We start from the raw sequence: 27,428 nt of genomic DNA, 5'->3' as shown, positions 1-27,428 counted from the left end.
TGTCATCCAAGCAATTAATGAAAATACAGGCTAGCAATGGACTCGGGACACAACCTGAAGAATTTCATTTGATACATTATCCCAGCTGAAAGGCCTGTCTTCAGTAATTACCTTCTGAATACAACTTTCTAAATGCTTTGCATCCACCCTGCAGTGAATTGCACCATATTACCTAAGCAGAGAAGTACCATGCTGCACCTACACTATTTTCCTGCATTACTTGTGAGAATATCATCTAAAATAGTGTCAAAAAGCTTCCTAAAGTCAAGATATAACATTTACTGCTCCTCCTCCATCCACAAGGCCTGATGTCTTTTCAAAGGAAGAATTTCAATGGCTTGACATGTTTGTTTGTGACAAACCTACAGTGGTTGTTACTCATTTCCTTGTTATCTTGTAGGTACTTACAAAGAGTTCTTTTATCTGTTTCAGTATTTTTCCAGGAACTGAAATTAAGCTAACTGTTTTATAATTCTCCAACTCTTCTTTTTTCTCATCTTTAAAGACAGGTGCTATTTTAGCTCACTTCCAGTCTTCTGGAAGCTCCCAGATTCTCTACAAATTCTTTAAAAAAAAGTATATTAAATAAAAAGGAAAACAAAACAAAAAAAAAAGCCCTAACAGCTCTGAAGTTACTTAAATCAGGTCTCTAAGCACCTGGGGTGAATTTAATCAGGTCCAACCAACCTAAAAGCAGCTAGCTCATCTAAATGCTCCCTGTGTGTTCCTCCCCTTGGTTAGTCTCAATTTCTTCCCCTTCCTCGTTGGTGCTAGCTGTGTGGGATGCCTGATTGCCACTCAGTTGTAGTAAAGACATCAGCAAAAAAGGTATTCATCCTAAATGGTGTGTTGGTTCCTCTCTCTCCTGATTGCCTTCAGATCCCCATCAAATAGCTCCTTTCTTGGGCTCCTTCCTACATTTATGGGTGGTATTGTGTCTTTTTCTGTCCCTTGGTGTTTGTGTTTCATTCTCTGTGCTCATCATCCTGCTCTTGCCCTATGAACTTGTGCTACCCTTTCCACTCCTTGGTAATCATGACAAAGAAGGATTTCATGGAAGGATTTGGAGGAGGATAATGATGTAGCTTAATGGCTGTTTGCAGAGAGCTCCTCCCAAGCATGAGGCAGAGCTGGGGAGAGAAAGTGTGAAGTAGGGTCTTTGAAATGTTTAACAAGCAGACAAAAGAAGCGATGGTGACCCTTGATGGAGAACCTCTTAAGATCAGAGATGGTGTCAGGCCAGAGGCTGGAGGGTGAGGGATGGTGTCACCGTAGAGCTCTGTGCTGGGCAGTGATCCCATTAGAGAGCCTCTTGGGAGAGGTGGGCTCGGCCAGGTGGGTCTTTGAGAGCACCAAGGGTACATGCAGAGTTTGAGTGCGAAGTGGAGACCCTAGATGAAGGGTGAGGTGGGGGCCAATGATTCAGGGTGCTGTGCTAATGGGAGACCTTTCTGGAGCCTACCTGTTATGGGAAAGGGCATCTGCCCAGGGTTATCTCTGGGTGGAAGAGGAAGCTGGGGCATGACCCGTGGAGGGAGCTGCTGGGTCAGGGGAGTGCAGTGACCGTGCAAGGTGTGCTCCCTGCATGGGGTGGTGTCTGATGGGGTGCTCTTGGCTGGGGTGGAGCCTAGGACTGTGTCTATTGAGCTGGCTGTGGGGGGCTGACGATGGACCCTGCTGGTGTTAGGAGCGCTGGGCGGGAACACTCTGCCTCTCTTTAGGGATCAGGTTTGATGACCCTCCTCTTTGCCTTCATCTGCTGGGTGGGTGATGGACCAACTTTTGTCTTTTCTCCCAGTTACCTCATCGCCGAGTGACGTTCTCTGCAGCCAGCCAGGCTCAGGACCTGCAGGATCCCTCCCAGCACAGCTACTATGACAGCGGGCTGGAGGAGTCAGAGACCCCAAGCAGCAAATCATCGTCAGGGCCCCGCATCGGGCCACTAGCCCTGCCTGAGGATCACTATGAACGCACCACACCCGACGGCAGCATCGGGGAGATGGAGCACCCTGAGAATGGTAGGTACTCATGGCACACGTGCCTGCCCCCTTCCCAGGAACCCTGCGCCTGAAGCTCCTCATCCTCAGTGCTGCATCTCCCCTGGTGTGGGTGAGATGGGGTGAGGAGCTTGACTGGGACAGGCTTGCAACGTTCAAGTCTGGTGGGGCTGGGAGACTGGAGGTGAGGCTCAAAGCAAGAGAGCAGCAAGGACTTGGTGGGAAGGGGAGAGGTGGATGAGGGGGAGGAGGTCTGGGAGAGGCCAGGAGATGGGGGAGTGGGAAAAGCCAAGGAAGCAGATGGGTTTGGCAGGAGGCAGATGGGTTTGGCATGATGTAGATAGGGGGACCAACAGGATGGTCCGAGATGGCAGCACAGGTGGCATGCGGAGTGGGTTGTAGCCCAGCTGATGGTGAGCTTGTGTGCTGCAGTCAGGTGGTCCCATAGGTGCCTGCCCCCGTGGCAGGGCAGGGGTGTAGGGGCGGTTGGGGTGTGATGCAGCTCTCCATGCTATGGTGGGTGTCGCAGCCATGGGAGTTTCACGGGGAGCAGAGGGGGAGAGCAGGCTTAGTGGCACAGACTGGGGTAAGGAGATATGTAGAGCAGAGGATCAGAGAGTGTGATGGTGGCAAACCCAAGAGCGATGTGTCCTGCCTTCATTAGGCCCTTCAGGTCTCCTCCTGCTCAGGTCCACCTTTACCTGAGAACCCCACCAGAGGTGTCTGCAATCTCACCGCAGGAGAACTGGCTTTCCCCCACCCTGGCGCAGCTTCAACCCCAGTTCTGCTCCTTGTGCTGCCTCTGTGCTGCCTGCCTGACTACCCTCAACCAGCCCACTCCCCAAGCTATCTTCTCTGGCTAGCTTAAGTTGCTTCCTCGGACTTGGCTCTGGCTGTGCACATAACATCTACTTTCCTGTACCTGCTGCCTTCTGTGCTCTTGTACTGAGGGGAGGTCACGGTGGAGCTGGCAAGTTCAAAGAAACCTTTGGGAGGGAAAAAGAGGTGCAAAGAGATCTCCTGAAGTCTCCTCCTACTTCTGGGAGCAACCTTGACTTTGGGATGGGTCTGTATCTGGTGTGAAAATGGCTGAGAGTGTGTTCAGCTGGTCTAGGGAGCTGCAAACCTGTTGGGTCCCCCTATTAAGGAACACAAGGGGCTCAGGGTATTTTGTGGTCTTGAAGGTCTAGTGGAACATCTCTCCCTTCTTCCCAGGTTAGTTCCTGGAGTAACGCTGGAGTTCACTACGCTATGACCATTGAGGCAAGGCATGGTGGTACCAGGTCTGGCAGGGTTCGCAAAGCCATTTGTTGCTCTTGCAATATGAAGCACCGTCCTGTCTAGGAGTGTCGTGAAAATCACTTTCTTCCCAAAAGTACCAGCCAGTCAACTGGGAAGAGCAGTGTGGAGAGGTTCCTGGAGTCCTGGCGCAGGATGACAGTACTGGACTTCTCAAGTGCCCTCGAGTACCAGACAGGTGCCTGCAAGACAGGCTTGAAGGCCATGTGGGCAAGGAGATGCCACATGGCTGTGCTGAAGGGTATAGTGTGGCAGTAGTGATGACGGGGCTGGAAGAGGAAAGTTTGAGCCCCTGAAGGTGACAGGCAACCCAGAGATGATGAGGGAGGATCAGGGCTAAAACAAGAGAGAGGAGGACCTGGAGGGTCTGCAGTAGGAGATGGAGGGCAGAGAGGGCTGCCTGTAGTCCCTGGGATGTTTGTTGTCTGCCCAATGAGGATAAGCAGACCCGAGGACGGCTAGGAGACACTGCCCAGAGCAGTGGCTCTCACAGAGACAGAGCACCCGGGCATGGCTCCCTGCCCACAGCATCACAAAACCCAACCTCTCCTATAAATTAGGCAGCTCTCTCCCTTTGCACAAGAGATCCTGTGTATGTTCACAGCCCAGGAGGACAGAAATGACCACACACTCCTATCCATGAACAAATCCACATGTAATACAGACATGTGCAGAGCCTCCCAGGGGATAACCGTAACCCTGTTCTGCTTGCTGTCCTCCAGCCTGTCCTGGCTTGGCTCCCTTCACGTGGCAGTGGTTGGGAATCAGGCTCCAGTGCCTCTAGCAGCTGTCCTGACCTGGATAAACCCAGTTCAGTGCAGAGGCCATGGCAGGCCAAGGCTCTGGGGAATCCACCAGCATTAACTCTAGTTGGTCCTGGTGCGCTGCCGATAATCTGGCAAAGGCAGTTCAATGAACTTGAGGGGCTGGGGTAAGGGCCACGATCTGTTAAGCAGACTATTAGGGGATCCTGGCACTGAGCCAGGTGATTTGGAGATAATGAGTTGCTGGTCATGTTGGATCAGTTCATCAGAGTTGCATTTCCCATGGTCTGCCTGCCCGAGACACGGCACATCAGACCTCTCTGTGGTGCAAACAAGACCTCTCTCTCTTGTTTGTCCAGAGAAGAGTCATGTCTTGCTTCCTGCAAAGAGTCTCCAGTGAGGTGGGACCATCATGACCTTTTGGGGGACTGTCTCACCATGCCCTTGTCGTGGCTTCTGTAGCTGCTCGAGTAGCACCAGCGCCTCAAAGAGATCAGATTTTGGTTTTTGGTGAAGCTGGGAAGACTAAGCATTCTTGACCTTATATTAAACTGAAGAGACTAATTGGATCCCACACACCCTATCTCATGGCGCGAGCGCAAGACTGACACGACTGTGCATTTTCTAGGCTTTCATCTAGTTATAAATATCCAACATAACAGGGCTTCCATTGCTTTCTCCAGGAGATTATCCCTGCAGCCGAACCAATCTGATAAGCAAGTATGCAAGGCTATTTATAGCTTTTCAACTGGAAGACAGATCCATGCCTTTTCTTCGTAGATGGTTCTTCACTTGATTAACACACATATCAGTGTCCTCCTTTTTTGGACACCTTTTACTGTGCAGACTGCAGCAAAATGCTGTATTGCAGGGGCTGAGCCAGGTCCTTTTCAGGAGGAATTATGATATTTCTGATGAAGACTTCTCCAGTATCTTGGCACTGATGTGCCAGCTCCTCAGTCATCCCAGGCATTTGTCATCCCTGGTATTTTACCTAGCTGCCCACTGTTTCCTCCCCAACATTTTGCCATGCTGTTATCCACTTCTGTGGGGTACACTGAGCTGGGAACTGAGCTTAGTCTCCCACTTGGCCACCCGTTGCTTTCGCTAAAGACATCTGCTCCCCCTGTATCACAGATTTGCTTTAGTTGGAAGGAGCCTGGGAGTGATTCTGCTCTGCAGAGGATCTGCCCTGCCATAATGCATACAGAGCTTGGATTATGAAAGCGCCAGTCTCTCTTCATTGACGATGGAGAGAATTTAGTAAGATTACAGGACCAAATATGTGCAATTTAGGAAACGTTACATGAAGGCTGTTTCACTCTGTCCCTGTGTGGTACAAAGGTACCTGAGACGACAACATATTGGATGAAGTATTTCTGAATTGCTTTCTTCAGCCCACAGAACAGGGGCAAATGTTTATTCTGTTTTATCCCCGTTATTTAAAGTGGGGACTCCATGCCATTTTTAATGCATGCCATTACAACCCTGCACTGAATATGTAATTAACAATCATCTCAGGAGCTTTCGCAATGTACTTAGTTCAGTAATATCTGTACTTCACAGACGTTAATGAGTTTATCCTCACAGTTCCCCTTCCAGGGAAGAAATTCCACCATAGGTGGGGAATGAAATAGAAGATTATACTCTGCATTTCTGAGTTGTCTGCTAGCTTTGGGTGACCCCCCTGGATGAGCTGGCAGCTCCTCGATCTCCTCTTTTCAGAAGGTGAGAGCCGCTGTAGGATCCCAGTGCTCCTGAGCCATGAGGCAGGTCTCCAACTGCTCTTGGATGGCAAAGCTGAGGCTGGATCAGCCACCTCTGGGCAGCTGCTGACATACGAGGCGTGAGCAGCATGGCTTTGGGACTTTGTGGCAGAGTTAGATGTAAAATCCTCTCGCCTGGTGCATAGCCATAGGCTTTTCTGACAAGATCAGCCTTTTTTCATGGTCTCCTACCTCCTCTGTACACCTCAGCACAGCTTGACCAAATGAATTGAGATACCATTTCCAGGGTTTGACTGCTGGACTTAATAAAACCCTTTCAGTCCAGATTTTTTTTTGTTTCGAGCAAGATTGGTAGATTGATGCATTGTAAAGCCAGAAGGAGCAGCTTGTCTAACCCCTGCATGACACAGGCCATAAAATTTAACCCTGTGATTTCTGTGTTTCACCATGGCTGAGCAGGAGTGCTTCTTTGGAAAGATCCTATTTTGATTGCAAATGGTGGCAAGCATGCGAGATCCCTGGTGAGCCCTTCCAGTGGTAGATCCTCTCTGCCCTCAGTTTCACAAGCTTACACTTAAATTCTGCTTGAGCTGCTCTAGCTCCCATTGCTTTCCATTGAATCTTATGACATTAGAAGACGCCTCGCTTCATGCATACCTGTAGATCACATGCAAGCAAGTCAACATTTAAAGTTCTCTTTGATACCCTCAAAAACTGAGCCAAGTCCCTTACTATGAGCAGAGCCAAGGCAAGACATTTTGGCAGCTGGGTCTCTCTTCCTTTCCTCCCACCCTTCCTTGGGCTCCTCCCAGCCATTGCCATCTGCTTGTGACGCCACCACAGACCTGCAGCCCCATTCCTGGGCAGCAGCAACATCTGGCACATCTTGGATGTATGTGCTGCTCTTTGGCAACCCTTGCAAAGGCAGCCTGGGGAGATTTTTTCCTCCTGCTCCCCTTTGCTATGCTTCTGATTATAGTTCAAATCTTACGTTCCTTCATATCATTTTTTCTCTGCATGATTGCCAATTTGCCAACAGATTTTTATCGGTGTGGATGTGTCCAGATGATAGCCTGCAGCTCTCCAGCAGCACTCAGTGGCATCCATAGCAGCACCAGGCACAGAGATAATGTGACTGCTAGTGTTTGTCTTCATAGTCTCATGACAGGCATGTGTGTCCATCGGATGCAAACAGAGCTGCTTCTGGCTAGCACTGGGCTGTGCGTGCACCCTGCAATATCACAGCACCTTGAGAAGATGGGTGGCTCAGAAGAGGACTCCCAAGCCAACGGTCCCTTCTCACTGCTCATGGTGATGAGATGGATTTGCAGCACTGGGCAGCCACTACCTCCTGTCTTCTGCTTAGTCTCAGTCTGGTCATGAGCTTTTTAAGGTTCTCACTGCTATTGTTGTTCAGTTCCTTCCAGCCAGCAGGTGGGACAAAAAAAAATTACTTTGTCTCCTCTTCCGGGAGAGTGAAGTCTCTAGATCTTCAAACCTATTCTTCTCTTTTTGCATTATCTTTGAATGTCCCTTTTGTCTTGCAGAAAGTGTTCCAGGCACATGTTCAGTCTGTGCATTTTTTTCAAATGTACTCTGCAGCATTTTTGCTTCATTGCAGAGTGCTGAGGAATGCTTTTGTCTGGGCCCCTGTCTGAGATATGGGATTCGAGCTAGCTCTGTGCCGTTCCTGGTCAAACGCTGGTGAGACCAGATAGGATGTCTGGTACACAGACCTCTTCTGTTACTGAAAGATCTCGCACCTTGTGGGAGAAAACTAAGGGATAGGATAGGATAAATGCTGCTGTCCGTGGAATAAAGAAAGATGGCCTCTGGCTGGCACTGTGCACTGGTCTCCCCTTTGCTGACTGAGAACCAGCAGGTCACACATCTGATCAGCTGAGAACTGTTGGCTTGGGTCTGACTGGTGTTTGAACTCCTCTCTAGCTGAGACATTGTGGGATTTTTTTTAACTTTTCTGCAGCCCTTTCCTTTTTAACACAGACTATTGACATCAGGGCTGGAATTACTTATTGTAGGTGTTTTGTCATTACTAGTAGTTTCCAAGTCCTGCTCTTTTTTAGGGTATGCATACTCTCTGTGACCATCTTCTGCATCTTGTCCAGTTCTACAAAGTATGTCTGGGTTTCTCAGTGATCTTCAGCTCTACAGGCATCTGCATTTCTTCATAAGAAATTGTGAGCTTCTCTACTTTTTTCACTTAATGTTGGTTCACCCCCAAAGACAACTTCTGATTTTCCTAATCGATACTAAGAGAGATGTGGGAAAAGATTCTTATCATGAGAGAAAACATCTGACAGATTGCAAATGGTCATGGATTACACCATCTTGGTTTCAACATGCCATTTCTGTCTGAGCTGTAATTTCAAACTTGTTCTCACCCTACTTCTTCTTTTCCATATTTTCCAGCACCTGTGTCTGGGTAAACTCTCTCTTACGAAAGAGCCGTTCAGGTCAGAGTAGTTGTGGCATGTCACATCAGCCAGGTCACCTTCCTTAATTGTACCAAGGATCCCAGGCTAAACAGGGTACAGCTGATTTTTATTCCCCAGACTAACAAGTACATTGCTACTAGCTACAAAGAATGCCTTTAATCCTCTCAAGACCTTCTAAGAAGGATGCTGCTTGCTTCAGAGGTTGTCCAAAATAGCTTTAATAATTTATTTGACAGTGTCTTCCTTGTCTCACAGGATTCTGTGGTACTGCACATGTAAGATTGTCCTCAAGTTCTCCAAAGATCCTTGGCATATCCTGGGCATCTCTAGAGGAGTTATTTGAAGGAACCACATTTCCCTGTTGGATTCTGATGACTTTTTTCACCCTTTCTGTCCCTGAACTATGGTTGCATTATGTGATTATGAAAAATCTAGGTGGGACAGTCATTCTGAGTCAATGCCCAAGAGACAAAAAGCTTCATATTTCAGTAGGAAGGTGCCTTCTCTTGTAGAATATATAGGTCCCTATGGCTGTATGTGTGCCTCCTGCATTTGAGATTGGATTTTTTGAGTTTTCTGCTATTCCTTATGATCCTGCTCTGGCCTGTGACATCTTCCATTCCCTCTTGCTGTCTGTGGCATGATGATGGAAATTAGTGAATGTCATCTCCCTTCTTTTATGTCCTTCACATTCGTCCTACTCTGAACCTACTGGATGGGGAAAATCCTGTCATTTTTCTTAATCTTTATTCTTTCTTCCATTTGGAAGCCCTACCCAACACAATTCTCTCCCTGCACTATTGTGAGTGCACATCTAGGGAGGTGACCCTGCTCTGAATTTGCTGATTTACTGGGCAATACTGCAGAGACCACAGGCTTGGAGAATATGCTGAGCACTAGCCCAAAACTCACCTTGCTTTTTGGAACCACTCTTCCCTGTTCACCAGGCTTGGTCAGCTCCATGGCAGACTTTGAGACTTTTCTTGTAGGAACCAACTCCAAACAGGTGGGAGTATATAATTTTTATCTAAGAACTATAAATGAACTTATGCAGGGAAGATGACTTCTACTGTCCCAGGGAAAAGAGGATTTCCCAGTCTGCCAGACCAGGGAGACCAAGCAATGTCATGTACCTCCTCCAGTCCAGGGCAGGACACTTTCCACCACCATTTCATCTCAGCAGCCCTGGGGCTGGGTTGTAGCTCTCACCTGGCAGGACATGCACTCCTGCAGCCCTAGTGACATTAAAACAGAGAACTCTTCACCTTCACAAGGTGGCTGCAAGGTGAGATATAGGTTTCTGTCACTAAGTCTGCACAGGACTTCTTAGGTTTTTTGCTTTTGTCTGGCAATGGTTGCAAATGCCCATGCAAATGGTCATGCACAGATATTCTTACCTGGACCAAATCTAGACACCTCTTCTTTGGCATGAAGTCTATTCTCCAAAGAGTAGTTTATGTCATCCTCAAACTTTTCAACTCAAGTTCACTAAACTGTATTACAGGAAGAAGCTTTCAGAATTAGATCTGCAACAGGAGCAAGAAGGTGGGTCCCTTCTTCATTTGTACCATGTTGCTTTCCAGAGAGGAAATTTCCTCAGAATGAGGGGTTGGATGAAGCTCCTTCAGACTCTTCTTTTGTGTTTTCTATAACATTTTAAAATGTACACTTGAACAGGGCTTGAGACCTGGTGTCCTGCCTTTGGACGGGTGCTCTGGAGCAATTGCAGATGGTCTGTGTGATATCCATGGGGGAGAGCCAGCAGCTGAGTTATAAGCATTTCTGTTGATGAACCTGTTAACCACAGCCAGCATCCCATGTGTTTTGTTAGCAAGAGTGCCAAAATAGGCAGCTCCCCTCCTTTCTGTCTTGGTTTGCTCATCCCTGTCCCTGTGCCATGTGGTCTGTTGTGCCAACACAGCTGTTTGTCTGGCTGCATGGCGAACTGGATCGGGGAGCTGATCAGGCTGAAGTTTTGCTGGATCACTTTTTTTTGCTATATTACTCTTCAGTCAGAGCAATTTTCCTAACCTGACTACTCTGTGGCTCCACAAAGAGCTGAACTTGCAGAAAGCAGGGATTTTGCAGAGGGGCAGTGAGCAGCCAGATGAGGTCGGCGTTCAGGTTTAGAATATGTCTAAACCAGAAAAAGCGACCAACTGTAAAAGCAATAGACAACTAGGATCCCTCAGCAGTCCCAGACTATTTGTTTTTTTCAAAGACCTGCTTCCTTAGAAAGCTCCTTTTGAAGTAATTTGACATGCCATTTCCAACTCCTGTGTGATCCAACTCAGTTATTTCCCCTTTATCTGCCTCTGAATGCTCCTGAATGTCTCTATAAACCTTCCTGCTTGGCAGTACCTCTTCCCATGTAAAGGGACGTGCATTAGTGTGGGATTTAAACTTAATGCTAGAGAAGCTTATGAAGTCTCCCATTTGAGCTTCTTGAGGACTTCACACTGCATTTTCTTTCTCATAAAAATAGCATGTGCCTGAGTTTGAAGAACTGGTCAGGTGTAGATCCCTCAGGTGCAAAATCCCTCTTGTAGGTATGAGATAGAGGATAAGGGATTCATTCCTGTCCCCAGTGAAATCAATGTGAGCTTTGCTATTGAGACAGGTCAAATGTCAGTCTCAGTTGTTCACTCTTCCTCAGGATTTTATGCTTTGTGCTCTCACTATCAATGAATCTCTCTTCCTGTCTTCTTCCCACAAGCTCTCATCCATCCTGATTTGAAGTCACCTCCATTAAGTGGTTGTAACGCTAGTTCTTTGCTTTACTTGCAGAGAGGACACTCCATAAATCTAACATTAGTCATGGCATCTGGCGAAAGATACCAAGGATAGGCTGCTTTGACTCAGAGGTTATCTAACCGTATCAGCCCCTGTATTTGCCCTTCCTTTCAGAGAGCTGAGGTTCCCCTGCAGGAACCAGGGCTCATTTCATGTGAGCTGATGCAACCATGCAGTCTGGCCAGGGCCAGTGCCGACACAACAGCGGTGTAGAGAAGCCACATGGCGGTCAGCTCCTTCTTCCCTGGGCAGTGCGGTTGGACCTGGGCTCCCTTTCCAACACCTCAGCCCTCTATCCAGTCTGAGCAGGACAAGAAGCTTTCAACAAGCAGAAACAGGGGAAGCTTATGATGTGCTTCGTGGCTGGCAGGCTCCATTTTCCCAGGCAGGCACATCTAGACAGGTCTCAGAGGCATGCAGTGATAAGTTGTCCATGTTTGTTATTACTGGAGACTGCAGTGGGATGGAGAAGGGGCTGTACCTTTGCACTGGGTACAAGGCTTCCCAGATAATCTCTGCGATGGGCTTCAGCCTTGCTCCTCATGGGAAAGGAGGGCTGCACCTCACTGGTGGAAGAATAGGACTGCCGAGGGTCTGATGGATACTGAGTCCTACATGGGTGCTCCTTCCACTGCTGTATCACTAAAAACAAAGAGCCAGATCCTATTCTTGGGTTTTGAGGCCAACTCCCCCAGCACAGCTCATGTCTACTGGGCTAAACTCTTTCAGTCAGTGTTGCTTCATCCATCCTGTCCATTGGGAAGGGTTCCTCCACAGTGCTCACCCCTAAACTGCTCCAGGGCTCTTGTCTGGCAGAAAGCTGCTCTGAACCAGATGAAAGCAGGCTAATCTCAAAATGAGCCGGATGATGAGGACAGTGCTCATGGTGGGTATTGGAGATGCTTAGGTTTACACTCAGGACCCTTACTCCAGCGTAAGACTGGTGTTATCAGGTTTAACTTATTTCACTTTTAAAATCATTTAGGGTAAACTTGCAAAAATGCTGAGAGTCAGGAATAAATCAGCTCAGATGGCCCGTGTGTGAGAGAACATATGCCTCTGTTTTAGTCTATCTATCTGTGTTCATATACTTGTTCAGATATAAAAGGTAAAACATTCTTACATGGATAGCCATAAACACTCTGTACAAGAAACACTGGGAGAGGCTGGGGAAGGGATCCAGCAGAGAAGAGCAGGATGCTGGAGTACATGGGGCCAACTTCATAAAACCAAGAGTTCTCCATCAGTTTTATGTCTGTGTCTGTTTTAAAATGACCTTGCTTGGAAATGAAAAAAACAAGGAAGCAGAAAGAGAAAGGAGGAGAGGGTTAGGATATGATCTTTGTTCAGGGATGTGTCAGAACAGCATGTTGTGCTGTTTTATGGCTGCTGAGGAAAGAGAAGATGGAGTAGGGAATGTAAAATGACAGAGAGTTAGTAGATGTGATATTTGCCTGATATATTCTGCTGGTAATTAGTATAATGCCAATTAGACATAAGCTTTTTTTTTTCTTCTTCAGCTGTATAAGTTATTGCTTGAAAATATGCCAACTAAAACCAAGATATTAAACTTTGAGGGATATGGAGATCTCTGTTCCTTGAGGATCTCTAGATGAAATTACCCAGACAACAGGGATATTGACAAAAGCAAGACTTATTATATCTAGAAAGAAAATGAATAAAAGCAAAAGAAATTGTGTATTCCGTGTCTAGCGTTTTGCTGCTAATTAGCCACACAGGAAGGGGCACCCACAGAGATGCAGATAAATCAGTGAGAGAAGGCAAATATCTTGCCTTTCCTGAAAACAATGCTGCTTCGACGTTATTGTTCACCCTATCAGTTTCTTTCAGCAGCCAGATCCTGAGCCCTTCCCATGTTCAGGCAGTTCCCTGCTGCAGGTAAACCTGCTGCCCACACACATTTTATTTTTCATTCTCCAAGCCGTTTTCTCTCTCTGCTAACCCACATCATAAGACACAGGACTCATGTTTTGCCTCTTGGTCCCTTGGGACATAAACCTCCTTAATGATGATTAATGACTTCCTTCGAAGGGTCAATTGCTGATCCTAGACCTCTCAAGTCACAGATCCTTTTGAGCTCTTTACCTGTCCAGTTCTGGGCTGCTCTTTCAAGCAGGTACACCACTGTTTTGCTCAATGCTACACACATATTTTCTGTTGCTATGGACTATGCATAAGGAGCAGACCTGCTATTACTGTCTTCTCCCTTTTGAAAAATAATCTGTAAAAATTATGCCATTGGACTGATTCTGGAAGTTTTCATACATCTCTGTTGGACTGTGAAATCAAAATCTCGTGATCATCCTGCTGTTCCCTTGTGCTGTGCTTTGGAGGTGTCAGAGCTGGCAAATCCCCTTTGCCAATCTGCCTCTAATGCAAGGGATGCTGTATCCCTGTTGTCCTGCCAGGATGTTAGGCAGCAGGTTTAATCCTCACTCATTCTTTAAAGCGTGTTTTATTCATTCTGCGCCTTTAGGACTGCCTCTGGCAGGTCTCCCTCGAGTGGTGCAAACTTTATTGCATCTAACCTCCAGCAGTCTGTAAACTGCAGCACACAGGGGTAGCTGGAGGTTGATATTCCCTATAGGAAGCAATTATCCTTCTTTTTCCCACTCTCCCACAAGAGCACCTTTCTGCCATCCTAATAAAAAACATAGGGCAGAGCAGTATTCATCAGGATCTGGGTTTTTTTCCTGGGTCTTCCCAAACAAACCATAACCAGTCTGCCCTGTTCCTAAACCTCTCCATTTGCATCAGCACACTGATCATAGAATCATAGCTGCACCTTTGCAAGCTGCATCGGTGTTGATACCTCCTATTTTTACATGAGGAGGTGAATTCTCCCCAGCCATGGCCATCAGCACTGCAAATCCTTTCAGTGCCTCAGTGGGGAATCGTGCCAACAAGATGGCAAGTGGTTCAATTTGGAAATGTTAACCACCTGGGTTGATTTCTTGGCATGTATTTTGGCTGCACCACAGGAGGATTTGACCAGTGCATATGCTGCTTCTGCCACGTGCCAGCCACAAAATCTCTCCCCATTTAGCTTCCACTGCAGATTTTCAGCCTCTGAGGCTGTGGGTGTTTGAGGCGTCAATAATGTGCATTTTCAGCTGGGTTTATGGCATGTCTCTTCACTGCAGAGAAATGGGCTGGGTAGTTCAGAGGTTCAGGCTCTCCTGCGTGGGCTGCTCTTGATCTTCGAGCAATCAGCCGTCAGACACCCTCATTTGGTGTCGGATCATTCCTCCAAATTTTCATGACCATACCCCTGGTCTAATGCTCACAAAACAGCTCTATGTTGGATTTCATGTGCATTTGGTTCTCTGTGGCTGGGTGTGGTATCCGGGTCTATATGTGCATCCTCCATCAGCAGACAGGTATTTCCTCCTCAGGGCAGCCCAAGAGCATCAGCCCTGGATTTAGTGCCCGTTCCCAGATCCTTCAAATATCCACCACAAATTCTGGCAAGGATCTGGCCTTTTCCTCCTCAGTGTCTACATTATGGTTCAGGCAATCAGCACATTTCCACAGTCAGAACAGACTCTAAAAAAGATGAAATGACAAGTGAATGTGCTCACTTTACTCTTAAGCAGCCCAGGAAAGATCTGTGGAAAGAAAACAAAACGTATGCATGCAAATCCATACTGTCATTTCCTTTCCCAGTTTCCTTGGGGTTTGGCTTGACTCTCTTCCAAGGGCTCTTCCTTCTCCCTTGCTCTGCGTCTCTCTGAGTGGTCTTGGTTTTCTTTGTTTCCAGATCCCATTGTTGAGGCAAGCCCTTTTCATAAAGTTGTGATTTCTTTTGTCAGTTAAACACCTATGTGACTTCAAAGGCCTTGAACAGTGCTTTGCTGCGTGGCTACTGGCCTCCCTGCAAGAATAATTTCCCCCGGTTCATTGTCCTGCTAGTGAAAGATTATTAAATTGTTGATGGAGCTTAACAATGGTTTTGTTCAAAGTCAGACATGCGTATGCCAGTTCTTTTCTCCTTGACACAAGAGCTTTAATACAAGTGTACAATGAAAGGCAGCCACCAAGGAGCAAACACAGAGAGTACTCATAAAACCAGACCAGTATTCCTATGTCCCTGTACACATGAACAGGCACACCTTGCAATGCACTCCTATGCTGCGCATGTGGCTACCCACTCACTCCCATCCGACACAAGCCTGTAGGTGAGGTGAGACAATTGGTCTTGCTGAAAATTAATTAAAAAAAATAAAATATCCTGCATTAATTCTTGCTCATATGATTAGGACACAAGGAGGATCGAGGAACTAGCAGGTGAGCAATGGCAGGAGAGGACCACCCTTTTCAGGAGCAGTGGAAGGCCTGTACAGTGTTGGCATAAGGCTGAAACAATTGCTGTATTCCTCCTGCTCAGAGCATGCCAAGTACACACATACATCTCCCAACCAGGCTGCGCCTTCAGAGCAGCTTTTGGAACCTGCAATGAGGATCATTATATAGACTGCGCAGCCTCAGGCTGCTTGACATTTTGTATTATACAGACTTATTTTCAATTGCTTATCACTTCAGCAGATTTTCAACGCTAAAGCTTAAATTTTCCATGCTGGGTTTCCCTCAGGTTGGTTTCTTTTTCTTTTTTTCTTAAGTTTTAGCAGAGGTGTTCCAGCTGTTTTTTGAGAACAAGAAATGCTGTCTCAGTCCTGCTAACAAACTGGTTATAAGAATTTCTTTTCAAGACCCATTAGCTTAACCATGCTTTGGAAGAGAGGTGTGGAATTTGGCACGGAAGCTGTCAGCATCGGTTGGGGGTTGCTTGCCCCAAAATGCCTGAGTCTCTTAATGAATGTATGCCAGCATGCATCCCTGTGTAGCTGCGCCCACACACCATTGTGTGGCCTTCAAACAACAGCATTTCTCAGGGCTTATGCAGCCTTGCCCTCCCTCAGAGACCTGGTGCAGGAGCTTGCTGCAGTTGCTGTTGCTGGATGGACATCCCTCCTGTTGCTTGATAGCATCCCTCCTGGATGTGCCCTTTCCCCAGTACTCTCGGGGTCCCCAGTTTTCTTTGGGGTGCTAGGTACTGCATGGCACGGCTTGTTCCTTGCCTATGGGAGGATTGAGTGTGGCTTGCTCTCCTGCTGGAGCATGTGGCATGCATGGGCTCTGGTGTCAGGGTGCATCTGAGTGTGCCTTGCTAGGAGAGCTGCTTTGGGGCAGGGTGAGGGGTCCAGGGTCCTGTTCCTGCTGGGAGATGGAGCTAGCCTGTAGTGCCTCCCAGCCTGCCCATGGTGGAGGCAGCTTTCTTGGCTCATTGCCAGGCTGACATTGCAGAGGTCCATCCAGAGCTGAGAGAATCCTGCATCCCCCCACGCACAGCACCGCAGCTGGCAGACTAGCCCTGGGGCTGGGGCTCAGTCCCTTGCTGCCCTCCCGGTCCCCGGGCTGCCAGCACAAAGGGACTCTTTCCTTATCTTCTTCTCCCTTTTATTGTCCTTCCTGGGGCATGTTCCCTGCCCTTCTCCTGCTTCTTCCCCGGCGAACTGGCAAAGGCTGCCTCAAGCTCCAGTGCCCTCCCTGATTAGCTGCTGCCAGGAAGGGAAGCACGACTGCAGCTTTAATTAAATGATAAGGGCAGAGCCCCGGAAGTGGGGAGATAAGTGCAGCGGTGTCTGCCACCACACTTGCCCAGGCCCTTTCTAATTAGCTTTGAGAAGCTCTAGAGAGGAAGATTAACCCTTGGAGGGACGCTGGCTGGAGCAATGGGCTGCAGCAGACAGCGGGTGCTGAGGCCAGCCCCAGGGATGGGGGGCTGCAATTCGCCTGAAAGCATGTGTGGGATGCGGGCTGGAGGGGACCCCTCCATGCACTCTCTCTGAGCCCTGTGCCTGAGCAGAGGGGCTGGGTCAGAGAGGATTAGACCCCTGCCTTTCACAGGCTCAGGCACAAGGTAAAGCTCAAGGATTAGCCGCTCAGGTTCCTTCTGTAAGAAGCATTTGCTGCTTTAACACATCCTATTCCTGGAAGCTGTGAGGTGGCCTGGGGCATGTGGGTTGCTGCGCTTGCCCCCGCTGCTGCCCCAAGGCTTCCAGTGCAAGCAGATGAGTGTCCCCAGCCTCTGGAGCAGTGGCAGGAGCTCAGGGCACAATCCTCCTTCAGGAGCCATGGGACAGGTCTCTAGTCCCCTCCAGAACCCACGATGTGTCTCAGTGATGGTCTGAGAGGGGAGGAGGGAGATGGGGTGAGAGGACCACTGTATGTCAGCAACCCATAATAATATGGACTAGGAGCTCCCCAGGACCTGGTGCCACAAGGCCCCGACTTCAGCTCTCCTGCTGTTCACCCAGATGCAGCAGAGCCTGGCTGGAGAGTGCATTGCACCAGAGGGCTGGGCAAGGGCACTTCAGCTGTAGGTACCCTGTAGCTAGGTCGGTGGGTAGCCAGAACTCTCTCTGGGTGGCACTGCTCCTGGCCCTGGTGGCCTGGCCCCTTCTGGTCACCCCACTCCCATCGACTGGCAGCACACCAGTACCCGGGGAATGCCAGAAGGCTCTGGGTCAGGCATCCCTGTGTCCCCAGGGAGCCTCTGGCTGGACAGGGGAACAGATCAGCCCCACAGACCCAGGCTGAGATCCCCACCGGGAGGGTCTGGGAGGAATCCTATGCAGGGGAGGTGGCAAAGGCAAGGTGAGAATGTGGAAGGAGCAATTGTGTAGGTATTTGGGTAGCAGGAATGCGCATACAAGGCATGCATGAGCTGACAGCCCCTGGGGATAGCAGGTGGTGTTCCTCTGCCTATTTACATAACCATCATTAGCCCTTGCAAGAGAGGACTCAAAAGCCAGAAGAGCCCTGTGCTCCGACCTGCCCCTCCTCCTTGGGCAGGGGGGGAAAAAGGGTGGCTGCTCTGCTGCCCACAACTTCTTGTCAAGACCTTTGTGCACTCCTGAAGGTACTACAGGAGTTGTTACTTACCTGGGCTGGATATTGCAGGGGCAAATAATGAGACTGGGAAGATGGTTTTGTAATTGCACAGTTTGGTTTGGTTATTGCGTAACTCCTTGACCTTTCTGGTGGTTATTTGTTGAATATCTGTTGTCTGTAGGTGTCATGAGAAGTTCTTGGTTGGCCAGAGGACAGTGTTTGGATATTATAGGAACCAGGATTTCATTTTGGAGCTAGACTTGTTACTGTGTTTTATGCAATGTGGGTGAAGAGGATTGCCCAGTAATGCTCATTACCTGACTTTTTGTTTTCAGTTGCTTGAAGTTTTGCCAAATTTTAACTGCAAGGACACAATTTTTCATAGTGGACATATGCCATTTACCAAATGTTTTGAAAAGTGGCAGTGAAATCTGTCCAGATATTTCACTTCCGAAAGGAGGTAGGAAAGGAAATTGTTATTTTTTTCTCAATAGTAAAGCAATCCCCCTATCCTCCAGCCCCATGCTTTAGAGAAGTCATTTCCTGTGATCTCTTGACCTTTTCATTGTACCTTCCCCAATTTCTGCAGCCTGCGGGGTAGAGTCTCACTGGCAAAGTCTCTTCTTCCCAAAAAGCCTGGTATATCTCCCAGGTGGTTCTGTCCTCTCCCCTGGAGGCACAAAGGGACTCCAGGGAAAATATTTTCCACCAGAGCTTAATTCTGGTCTGCATCATGAAGCAGTCTTTCATGAAGCGAATTAAGACTGCATGGACGATCCTAATTTTGGCATTTCCTAACCTTTGAACCTTGTAATCCTATTATTAAGGTAGTTCTTAACATAATTATTCAGTAATTTAATGTAATAATTCTGCTTTTTATAGTCCAGCGAAGGTTGAAGCCCCACTGTGCCAGGGTAGGAGATCATGTAAGTGGCACCACAAGCACAAAATCTGTTACAGGGAGATTGAATTTGTTTTGCTGGGTATCACAGGGATTACAGTGAAGCTGGGGGGCAGATGGTGCTTTTGGGAGTCCTGTGGGTGCCGTAGTCTGTCACTGAGCCCTGTGAGCCCTGCCTGGTCCCTGCAGGAACACGGGCAGTGTCCAGAGCCATCGGTCTGGGTGCTCCTGCCACTGGCACAGGGTACAGATCACCTCCCGCTGCTGTGGTGATGTGGCTGTGGGATGCCTGCGCTTCCCAGCCAGCCTGCTGCTGTCGCACAGCCGCCTGCAGTTTGCAGGTGTAACGGCAGCAGGGAGGTGGTCCCTCAAGCTCCAGCTACAGCGAGCAAGGGAAGAACATGTCCTCTGGGAGCCTGGGCTCAAGGCCCTCACTGGCAACAAAGTGGTTTAGCACTACCTGTGCTGGTGAGGCTGAGGCTGGTGGGTGCATCTGTCCACATTAATTACGTGCTGATTCTGCTGTGATACCCTTGGCAGGATCTGGGAAGTCATTTGCTTCGGTGCTGCAGGTAGTGTGTGCTGTTGTAATATACTCTAGAGGCCATAGTTTGATCCACATGTGCATCTGGGGGCTGACAGGCCATTAACTTTGGAGCAAGCTGTCTGTACTGGTGTTTAGATACTATTGTTTAGCATGAGGGAAGAGATGCTCAGTGCTGTAGGGTCTGGGGGAGGTGCCCGTGCATGTTATATCTCTTGACTTTGGTGCCTAGGAGAAATCCATCTGTGTGCTGGCATCAGTCTGAGGATCTTTCTCAATATTTATTGTAAGAGTGGGTGTTGCTCGTTATTGCCCTGAGAGCTGTAGGTGTGGTGTTGAACTGCAGTAACCACCTTTATGGGCAGTGTCAGGTCGGTCTCAGATACCAGAAGCCATCTGTCTGCGTGCTGTAGTGATGGTGTTAAGTTTGGAAAGCCATCTGTCTGGGTGTTGTAGTGCTAGAATTGGTCCCTGAAGCCGTCTGTCTGGGTGTTGTAGTGCTAGGAATGGTCCTGCAAACCGTCTGCCTGAGTGTTGTAGGGATGGTATTAGCTCAGTCTAGGAAAAATAGGGACTGACGTGGACTGCGGGGAGCTCTCCGCTTGTGCTTTCAGCTTCCGATATTTCTGTACTGATTGATCTCTGGAGCATTGCTGTGGAAATGGGCAGCAGTCCAGCAGCCTTCCCCAAGGCCTGGAAAGAGAAATTGCTGTTGTGCTTGTGCTGCTCTGGAGGTAGAGGGCTTTGGTCACGTCCACACGTGATGTGGGAATCAGGGGTCAGAAAGGAGACGGACTGAGGAGCTGCAGAAGGAGAGCTTGCCGCTCTGGTCCCCTGTGTCTGGAGGGTGGGCATTCCCTGCTGAGGATAATGCACTGGCCGTGCCCACCTCATCTGGGGACCTTGAGGGAGGACCTTGTGTCTGGGTTTTGCAAAGGAGATCACGGCTCCACAGTTGTCTACAGCACAGCTCCCCTCTCCCAAAAGCCCTTGCAAGGGGAAGACGTGTTGGGAAGGAGCTGCCAAGCTCCTGTACACCAAAGGAAGCCCACACTGAGCTGGCAGGTGGGGATGCGCTGTTGAGCATCTCTTGCTGCCAATGTGGGGGGACTCCTTCAGGCTACTGAGTCACGCATGTTGCTGCTGGGGAAAGGCATGGAGAGGGGAAAGCCAAGGGGCAGGATAGTGCAAGGCACTCATTCCTGCAGTGTCGGGATGCAAAGACATGAAGACTAGCATAGCATAGCATAGCATAGCATAGCATAGCATAGCATAGCAATGGGGCTGCCGGTATAAGAAAATGGGATGTTGCGGCACACTATGCAAATAGCTGTACTGTTAGGTTGTAGTGAAGAAGGAACAGACCATGAAGTAATGGTGCCTGGAGGAAGCAGCACCACAGGGGAGTGGTATCTGGAGGGAACAGCGCTGTAAAACATGGTACCTGGAGGAAATGGCACCATTAGAGCAGTACTGCCTGGAGGAGAGACAGCAGCGGGGGGGAGGCAATACCTGGAGGGAGCAGCAGCACAGAACATGGCACCTGGAGGACGTGGCACTGCGGGGGACCAGTACCTGTAGGCAACAGCGCCATGGGGGAATGGTGCTTCCCAGGAATGGCACTGTGGGGGAACAGCACCTGTAGAGAGCAATGCCGTGGGAGAGTGGTACCTTTGGTAACCACGCCATGGGGGACAGTACCTGTAGGGAACTGCGCTGCAGGGGAACGATACCTGTAGGTAGTTGCGCTGTAGGGGAGTGGTACCTATAGAGAACAGTGGCATGGGAGGATGGTACCTGTCAGCAGTACTTTGGCAGGGGAATGGTGCCTGTGGGGAACAGCGCTGTAGGCAATGGTACCTGTAGGTGTGAGCACTCCGGGGAGTGGTACCTGGAGGGAGTGATGGTGCAGGAGAATGGCACCAGTAAGCTATGGTGGAGTAGGGGAATGGTGCCTAGTCTCAGGAGCTGTGCTGTAGGAAGGGAGTCGTTGGAAAGAGCAGTACTGGAGAAGCTGTTCCTATTGCATAGATGCTGTAGGGACAGGCAGGGAGGACAGTGCTGCTGGGATATGATGTCATGGGAGATCTCCACTGTAAGGGGTGTCCCAAGAGTGGTCTGCAGAGCCCTGAGGGCTTGGTGTGGGAGAAGAGGTGTTTCCAGGTGTCCACACCAGGGCAATAGAGGTGGTAAAGCTGCCTGTACTGGAAACACTGCAGCCTTCCCTGGCTGAAAGACAGCCATTTTGGAAGAAATACTTCACACCCCAGCCCTCAGTTTGCAGCGTGGGACATGCTCCACCCTTCTGCTCCCTGACCAAGGCTAGAAGAGGTACAGTGCTTTTGGGCTCTGAACAGGGGTAGCTGGTTGAAATTAGTGGCTGATGTTCTCCATGCCATCAGGTAGGGAAGTTGAGTCTTTCTGATCTAATGCTTCAGGAAAGCATCCTGCTTTGCCTCCAAGCTGCTCTCCCCACACTATCATATTCCCCATTTCTCTGTACCACTGAAACTCTCCAGTCCCTCCTAGCATGCTGTGCTTCCCTCCTCCTCCCTTCCAGGCTTCTCTGCATCCTCTGCCGTGCTATGCTGTGTCACGTCCCCACAGTCCCACTGTCTTCCCTCCCAGAGCTGCTCTACTACATCCCCTCACCCACAAGATCTGTCCTTCTGTGCTGCATCATCCCTGCTCACCCAGTGCCGCACATCACACATATGGTGCTGATGTCCGATGCGAATGGAAGACAGGGAGAACCAAACCAGACTGCGAACGTTGCAGATGGTGGCAAAAAAGAAGTGGTTGAGGCTGGCTCTCAGCCTCTGCTTGAAGATACCTGGCTTGCAGTGGGTGAATGAACCTCTGCAAATCTACTGCAGCAGATGGAAGTGCCTGCTGAATGAGGCTGCCTGCTTTTGTCTCCTGCCTAACAGTACTCAAATGCACTGTTGAAATCCCCCACTAAGAGCAATAATACTATTAGAGGAGCCCTTGCAAGAATGTGTTCCTGCCCTGCATGGGGATATACAGAGAGAAATAATTAGCAGAGGCACCAATATGTGCCTCTTCCCAGAGGAGACAGCCTGGCACAGTCTCCTTCACAAAGAGCAGAGGTGCCCTGGATGTCAGGAGACAAGAACAGCCATGCCAGCATTGAGAACAGAGCCGCAGCTCGAGAGAGCTTCCCCTCCTCCAGCCAGAACAAGGGCCCACGGTGCATCTCTGAATGCATCTTGGTGTAAAGTCCCAACCGTGCCCCCTTTTCATCTGAAAAGTTCAAAGGGATGCGACTTTTACTACCCCGGATTCATTCCTATGCAATGTGCCCAGGCAGAGCAGCCCTAAGGCAGCTAACAAGAGGATGCCAGAGAAATGCAAAGCTATAGAAAGGGGGGAGCCAGAAGACTGTGAGGACTGTGAATGCCCAAACAACCAGGCAACCCTCCTGACTGTGAAATACAGCCTTCTGGTGTGGAAATGCCGATAACAGGATGGGCCAGCCCTCCGAAGGAGCGCAGTGAGAGGGCAAAGCTCAGGAAAACACGGCAGCTGCACAGACATAGCTTTTACTTTGCATGGCCAGGATGCCGTGGAGGAATGAGATGCTGGAGAGGGCATGGCCATCCTCTTCATCACCTGGGAACTTTGTCAGATTTCAGGGATTCAAAGTCACAAAACTGCATTCCTGAGGTGAAGGAGGGATCCAAAATCACAAGTACGCTTCCTACGGTGAAGCGGACACTTCAACTTCGAGGTGAGGTTTGGGCTCTGCCTCCTTACCACACTGCAGGACATCCAGAATCAGCACTTTGCGGGCAAAATTTCCACCAGCGTTTACCCCCAAAGAAGGATTTTTGCTTGTCTGCAGTGGCACACTGAAGTCTCTGGCCCACCGGCATGCACTAAGAATTAGGCCGTAGGGTCATGTTTGCTCTAAATCACAGCTATTCAGGAATTACACCCTGCCCCGTTCCCGGGCTCTTAAAGCAGAGCTGGTTGTGCTCATGGCACATAATACGCTCCTTTAGCAGCAGGGCTCCGATGCCAGCATCTCACTGCAAGTGAAGGGACAACGCTGGAAAAAGACCTTGGTGCCAGAAACAGACAATGGGAAAACCAGAATAAAAGACCCTGAACACAGCGTTCCTGCTTGATCCTGCGATTTCTAAGCTGCCTTTGGCACAAGGAAATCATCATAGCTTTGCTCACTGGAGAGGTAGCTTTTATTTCGGTCCTGCCAGTACCCCCTGTAGACTCAGCAAAGCACCTTCTGCCAGAGCAAGAAGAGGTGACACTCATCTACTCCCCACCCTGGGGGTGCACATCACCAAGGCATTTCTAGAAGCAGAAATGACGATGAGCCATCCCATTTGTCCAGTAGGAAAGCAGATGAGAGAGAGACAGCAATATTGCCTCTTGAGCAGAAGTGAAAGATAACACAACACAACCTCAGACTGACCAAGCCGGTGGCCACCGGGGCATCCTGTTGTCCTGAGAGGAAGACCTGGTGGATCATCTAGGACACAGGCTCCAGTCTCTGCTTTGACTTGCACAGAGTAGAGGTGAAAACTGAGCTGTCTTGCCTCTGGTTTCGTATCTTACTTTCTATCTGTAGCTAGGAGAAAGAACGAGGCAACTTTCCACATGCTCAGGAAATAGGACAGTTGGTCTGTGGCCAGTCCTGAGAATGACCCCAAAGACATGTACTGGCAAGCTATGCTCTCACACTGGCCTGTGCAGGCATCTTGTCCCCTGTGATGCTTGGGCTCCTCCTTTTGCACCCTGCAGCATGAGCGTGGCTGTCCCCTGCGCACGAGTTCATTTGAGTGTGCCCATTTGTGGTGCATGAGCACGTCAGTGTGCATCCAGCTGGGCTGTATCCGTGTGTGTGTGTGCACATTGCCGTGTAATGCAGAGCCCCAGTCCCTCTGCACGCAGGGACTTGGAGTGCCACAAGCCAGGTGGCTTGAAGCTTTGCCTCAGGTTCCCATGTGGGTCCTACAAGGGCCAGTGGGCTCCAGGGAGGCTAGGATAAGGCTGGAGAAACTGGTGAGAGATCAGCAGTGGTGGCCAAGCAGCCTCAGGGAGGCTGGAGCAGGGCCAGGAGAGGCCAAGGGACTCCTAAAGGCAGTGGGTACCAGAGGGATGCTGTGGGGCTTGGTGCAATGCGATGGGGAGGGCTGGCAGAGGCTGAAGGGTCCAGGAGGATCCTAAGGGTGGGTGTGGAGGCTGGGGGCTGTGCAATGATGTGACCCTCTCGTCCTTTTTCTGCTCCTCATTAGAGTCCCCTGAGCGGAGCAGGCTGTGAAGGGGGTCTGCGCTGAGGTATGTCCTTATGGCTTCTGCCAGGATATCACAGCTTACGTGTGTTCCAGGGGATGGGACACAGAAGATGGCTCCCAGCACGGGGAGCAGCGTGGGTGCCAGAGCCTCCGCTGGAGCCAGGGGGAAAATCTGGGGTGCCTCAGCCCCTAGAGGAGCTGAGAATTTGGGATACAGTCACTGGGGGTTGTTCTAGGGCTAGATATGCTCATGCACTGGTTTGCTGCTAACTTTGCCCCTTCTTCCATGCCCATCTCTTTAATTCTCACTTATGACCCTTGCCAACCATTCTTGGCATTGTATGGAGCCTTCTCCTGCAGAGACCTTCCTCGCATCCCGGGGCTGCCTGTGTGTGAAAGCTGTGCCAGCGTGACTCGCAGACGCCTGTGTCCGAGAGCCCCAAACTGCTGGCAGGAGGGACGTGCTGATGAGGGCAGAGCCCCCAGCACGGTGTGAATGTCTCCTGTTTGCTTCTTCCCAGGGCTGAGGGAGTGCCAGCAGGTCTGTCCATTTTTGGGAGGAGGGGATTATGTGTACCAGTGTGTATCTGGTGGGAAGGGGCATGCCCTGAGCTGGTAAAAGCCTCATATGCCTCAGGTCCCCAGAACTCCTTAGTATCTCCCTCCATTAGTCTGCAGGGCTGTTGGTCAGCAATGCAGTGGCGTGGAGCTGGGTGGAGAGATGGAAAGGACTTCTGTGAACCAGAAGGGACAACTGCAAGTCAGAGCAGTCTCAAGGTCATGAGCAGCACCCCCTTTCATGCCAGCATCAGCATCAGGCTTGATCTGCCAGCAGGTGCTTGTGGTAGTGGGCAGTGACGTGTCCCAGGCAGTGACAGGGGGCTATGTTGTGCCCCAGTTTGGGGTAGATGGCAAGGAATGGCTTGTGTCTGGGATGGTTCTTGGAAGGACACTCACCTCTGCATGGAAATGCCAGGTTTTGGCCTCTGAAGACTTGTGACAGGTACTCCCTGTGTAAAGGACACATGGCCAAGGCTCAAGAAGACCTTGTAGTGTCTGGGGTTGAGGGTGGCTGGTATGTGAGGACACCAGACCATGAACTGGTGTAGCTGGTGGTCAGTTTCCCAGCTATGCCAGGAGCAGGGAGCTATTGATGCCCTCGGATACCTGGCTCTTCCAGGGGCAGGTGTTTGGTGCACAGAGAGGCGCTCCTGGGGCAGGGACTCATGAGTATCAGATATGTCCAGCCTCTTTTGGGGGTAGACATGGGTTTACCCATGTGTGCTTTGCTGCACTCAGGGATTTCAGGCTCCGCGGGACACCAGCCGATGTCTGAGGACTTCTGGCTGAGCATGGGGCTCCTGCTTATGGGTGCTTGGGGAGGCTTGTGGGTGGCCTGGCATGTCTGATGGTGAGCAGGGCAGGGCTGCCAAAGGATGGTGCTCAGGAAATATGGTTGTACCTCAGGGCAGTGAAGAGCCTGACTGTGTTTAGGGCAGTTCCCTGTCTCTGCATGGTGAAGCTGTCAGTGGTGCTCAAAGGTGCTGGACCAAGGGATTTCCTGGAGCCTATCAGGGTCCAGGGTGGTGCCCACACCTGTGGGGTGACAAGTCCTGTGCCAGCCTGTCTCCTGCTGTGCAAATCCAGGCTGTGGAGCCCCTCCTGTGCAATGCTCATCTCCAAAGGGGGTGAGCTCAGTGAGCTCTGCCCCATGCTCTGCCTGCCATTTCTCTGCACACAGCCACTGCAGGGAGCATGCTTGTCCAGGGGGAGCTGGGGCTGTGAGCTTGGACGGGAGACATCAGCTGCCAGGAGCCTTGTGTTCTGCCTTTGCTCCCTGGGTGGCCATGGATCCGGCTGTCCCCTCCCACTGTGGGAGGGTGTGTGTAGAACAGAGACGTCCAGGCTCTGCTTGTCATCCTTGTGCTCCATCCTCACATCCTGAGCCGGTAGTACCCAGGCATGCTTAATGATGCTCTCGCTTGCTTCTCTGCAGATCTCCGGCCTCTGCCCGATGTAGCCATGACTGGGACCTGTACCCGGGAGTGCACAGAGTTCGGCCACTCTGATACCTGCTGGATGCCTGGCCAGTCCTCCCCCAGCCGCAGGCCCAAGAACGCCCTCAAACTCTCCACTTTTGTGCCTTACCAAGACAGAGGGAGTCAAGAGCAAGTTGGGAATGGCAGCCCCAGACTCTCAGAAGAGCGCAGCACCAAAATGGCCAACCTCCGCCTGCTCCCCACGTACAGTGCCTTCTCCAATAGTAGCCATGAGCCCTGCAAGGACTCTCCCATGGAGGAAATTCCTCTCACCCAGACCTCGGACTTCCAGCCAGCCACCACCCCCTCGTCCCAGACCACCAAGAGGGAGATATACCTGTGAGGCTGGGCGTGAGGGGCAGGGAGCAGATGTGCTTCTGAGGCCAGTGTCCAGAGGAACATTTTAAACTTCAATGCTTTATCGATCCGGCAGCCGGTTCTCCAGGCAGCGGGCTCCACGGACAGCAGGGCAGGGCAAGGCAGGGATGAGAGGAGCACCTTTTTAACCCTTTGTTTCCTGGGGCTGGGGGTGGGTGGGAAGGATGAAAGCATCTGAAACCCAGTTTCTGAGCACTTGCAGGTGCATGTCTCTGAACTGCTGCATTGCCGGGGAGGGCTGGGCAGGCTCCTGGTGCGGAGGGCATGGCTGGGGAGAAGGGCTTATGTACCAAAGGTCCACGCAGAGCTGGTGAAGTTCCTGGGGCATAGGACAAG

At 50.2% G+C, this 27,428-nt stretch overlaps 1 protein-coding gene across 2 annotated transcripts in view; it reads left to right on the top strand.

The window, feature by feature from the left end:
- PCDH1 (protocadherin 1) overlaps positions 1–27,193 on the top strand; it is a 53,234-nt gene extending 26,041 nt beyond the window's left edge. Inside the window, exons 4-6 of one of the 2 annotated variants that reach the window (XM_082324185.1) lie at positions 1,799–2,018; positions 24,676–24,718; positions 26,672–26,697. In XM_082324185.1, coding sequence (XP_082180311.1) covers positions 1,799–2,018; positions 24,676–24,701 — 246 coding nt within the window. In that variant the 3' untranslated portion in view covers positions 24,702–24,718; positions 26,672–26,697. Of the gene's footprint in view, positions 1–1,798; positions 2,019–24,675; positions 24,719–26,671 lie in introns of both variants that reach the window. The other variant, XM_082324184.1, reaches the window with a different exon arrangement.
- Positions 27,194–27,428: the final 235 nt, after the last annotated feature.

The sequence above is a fragment of the Platalea leucorodia genome (genome assembly GCF_965183815.1).
Source record: "Platalea leucorodia genome assembly, chromosome: 11".
Taxonomy (NCBI): domain Eukaryota; kingdom Metazoa; phylum Chordata; class Aves; order Pelecaniformes; family Threskiornithidae; genus Platalea; species Platalea leucorodia.
This window is presented reverse-complemented; position numbering and strand designations above follow the sequence as displayed.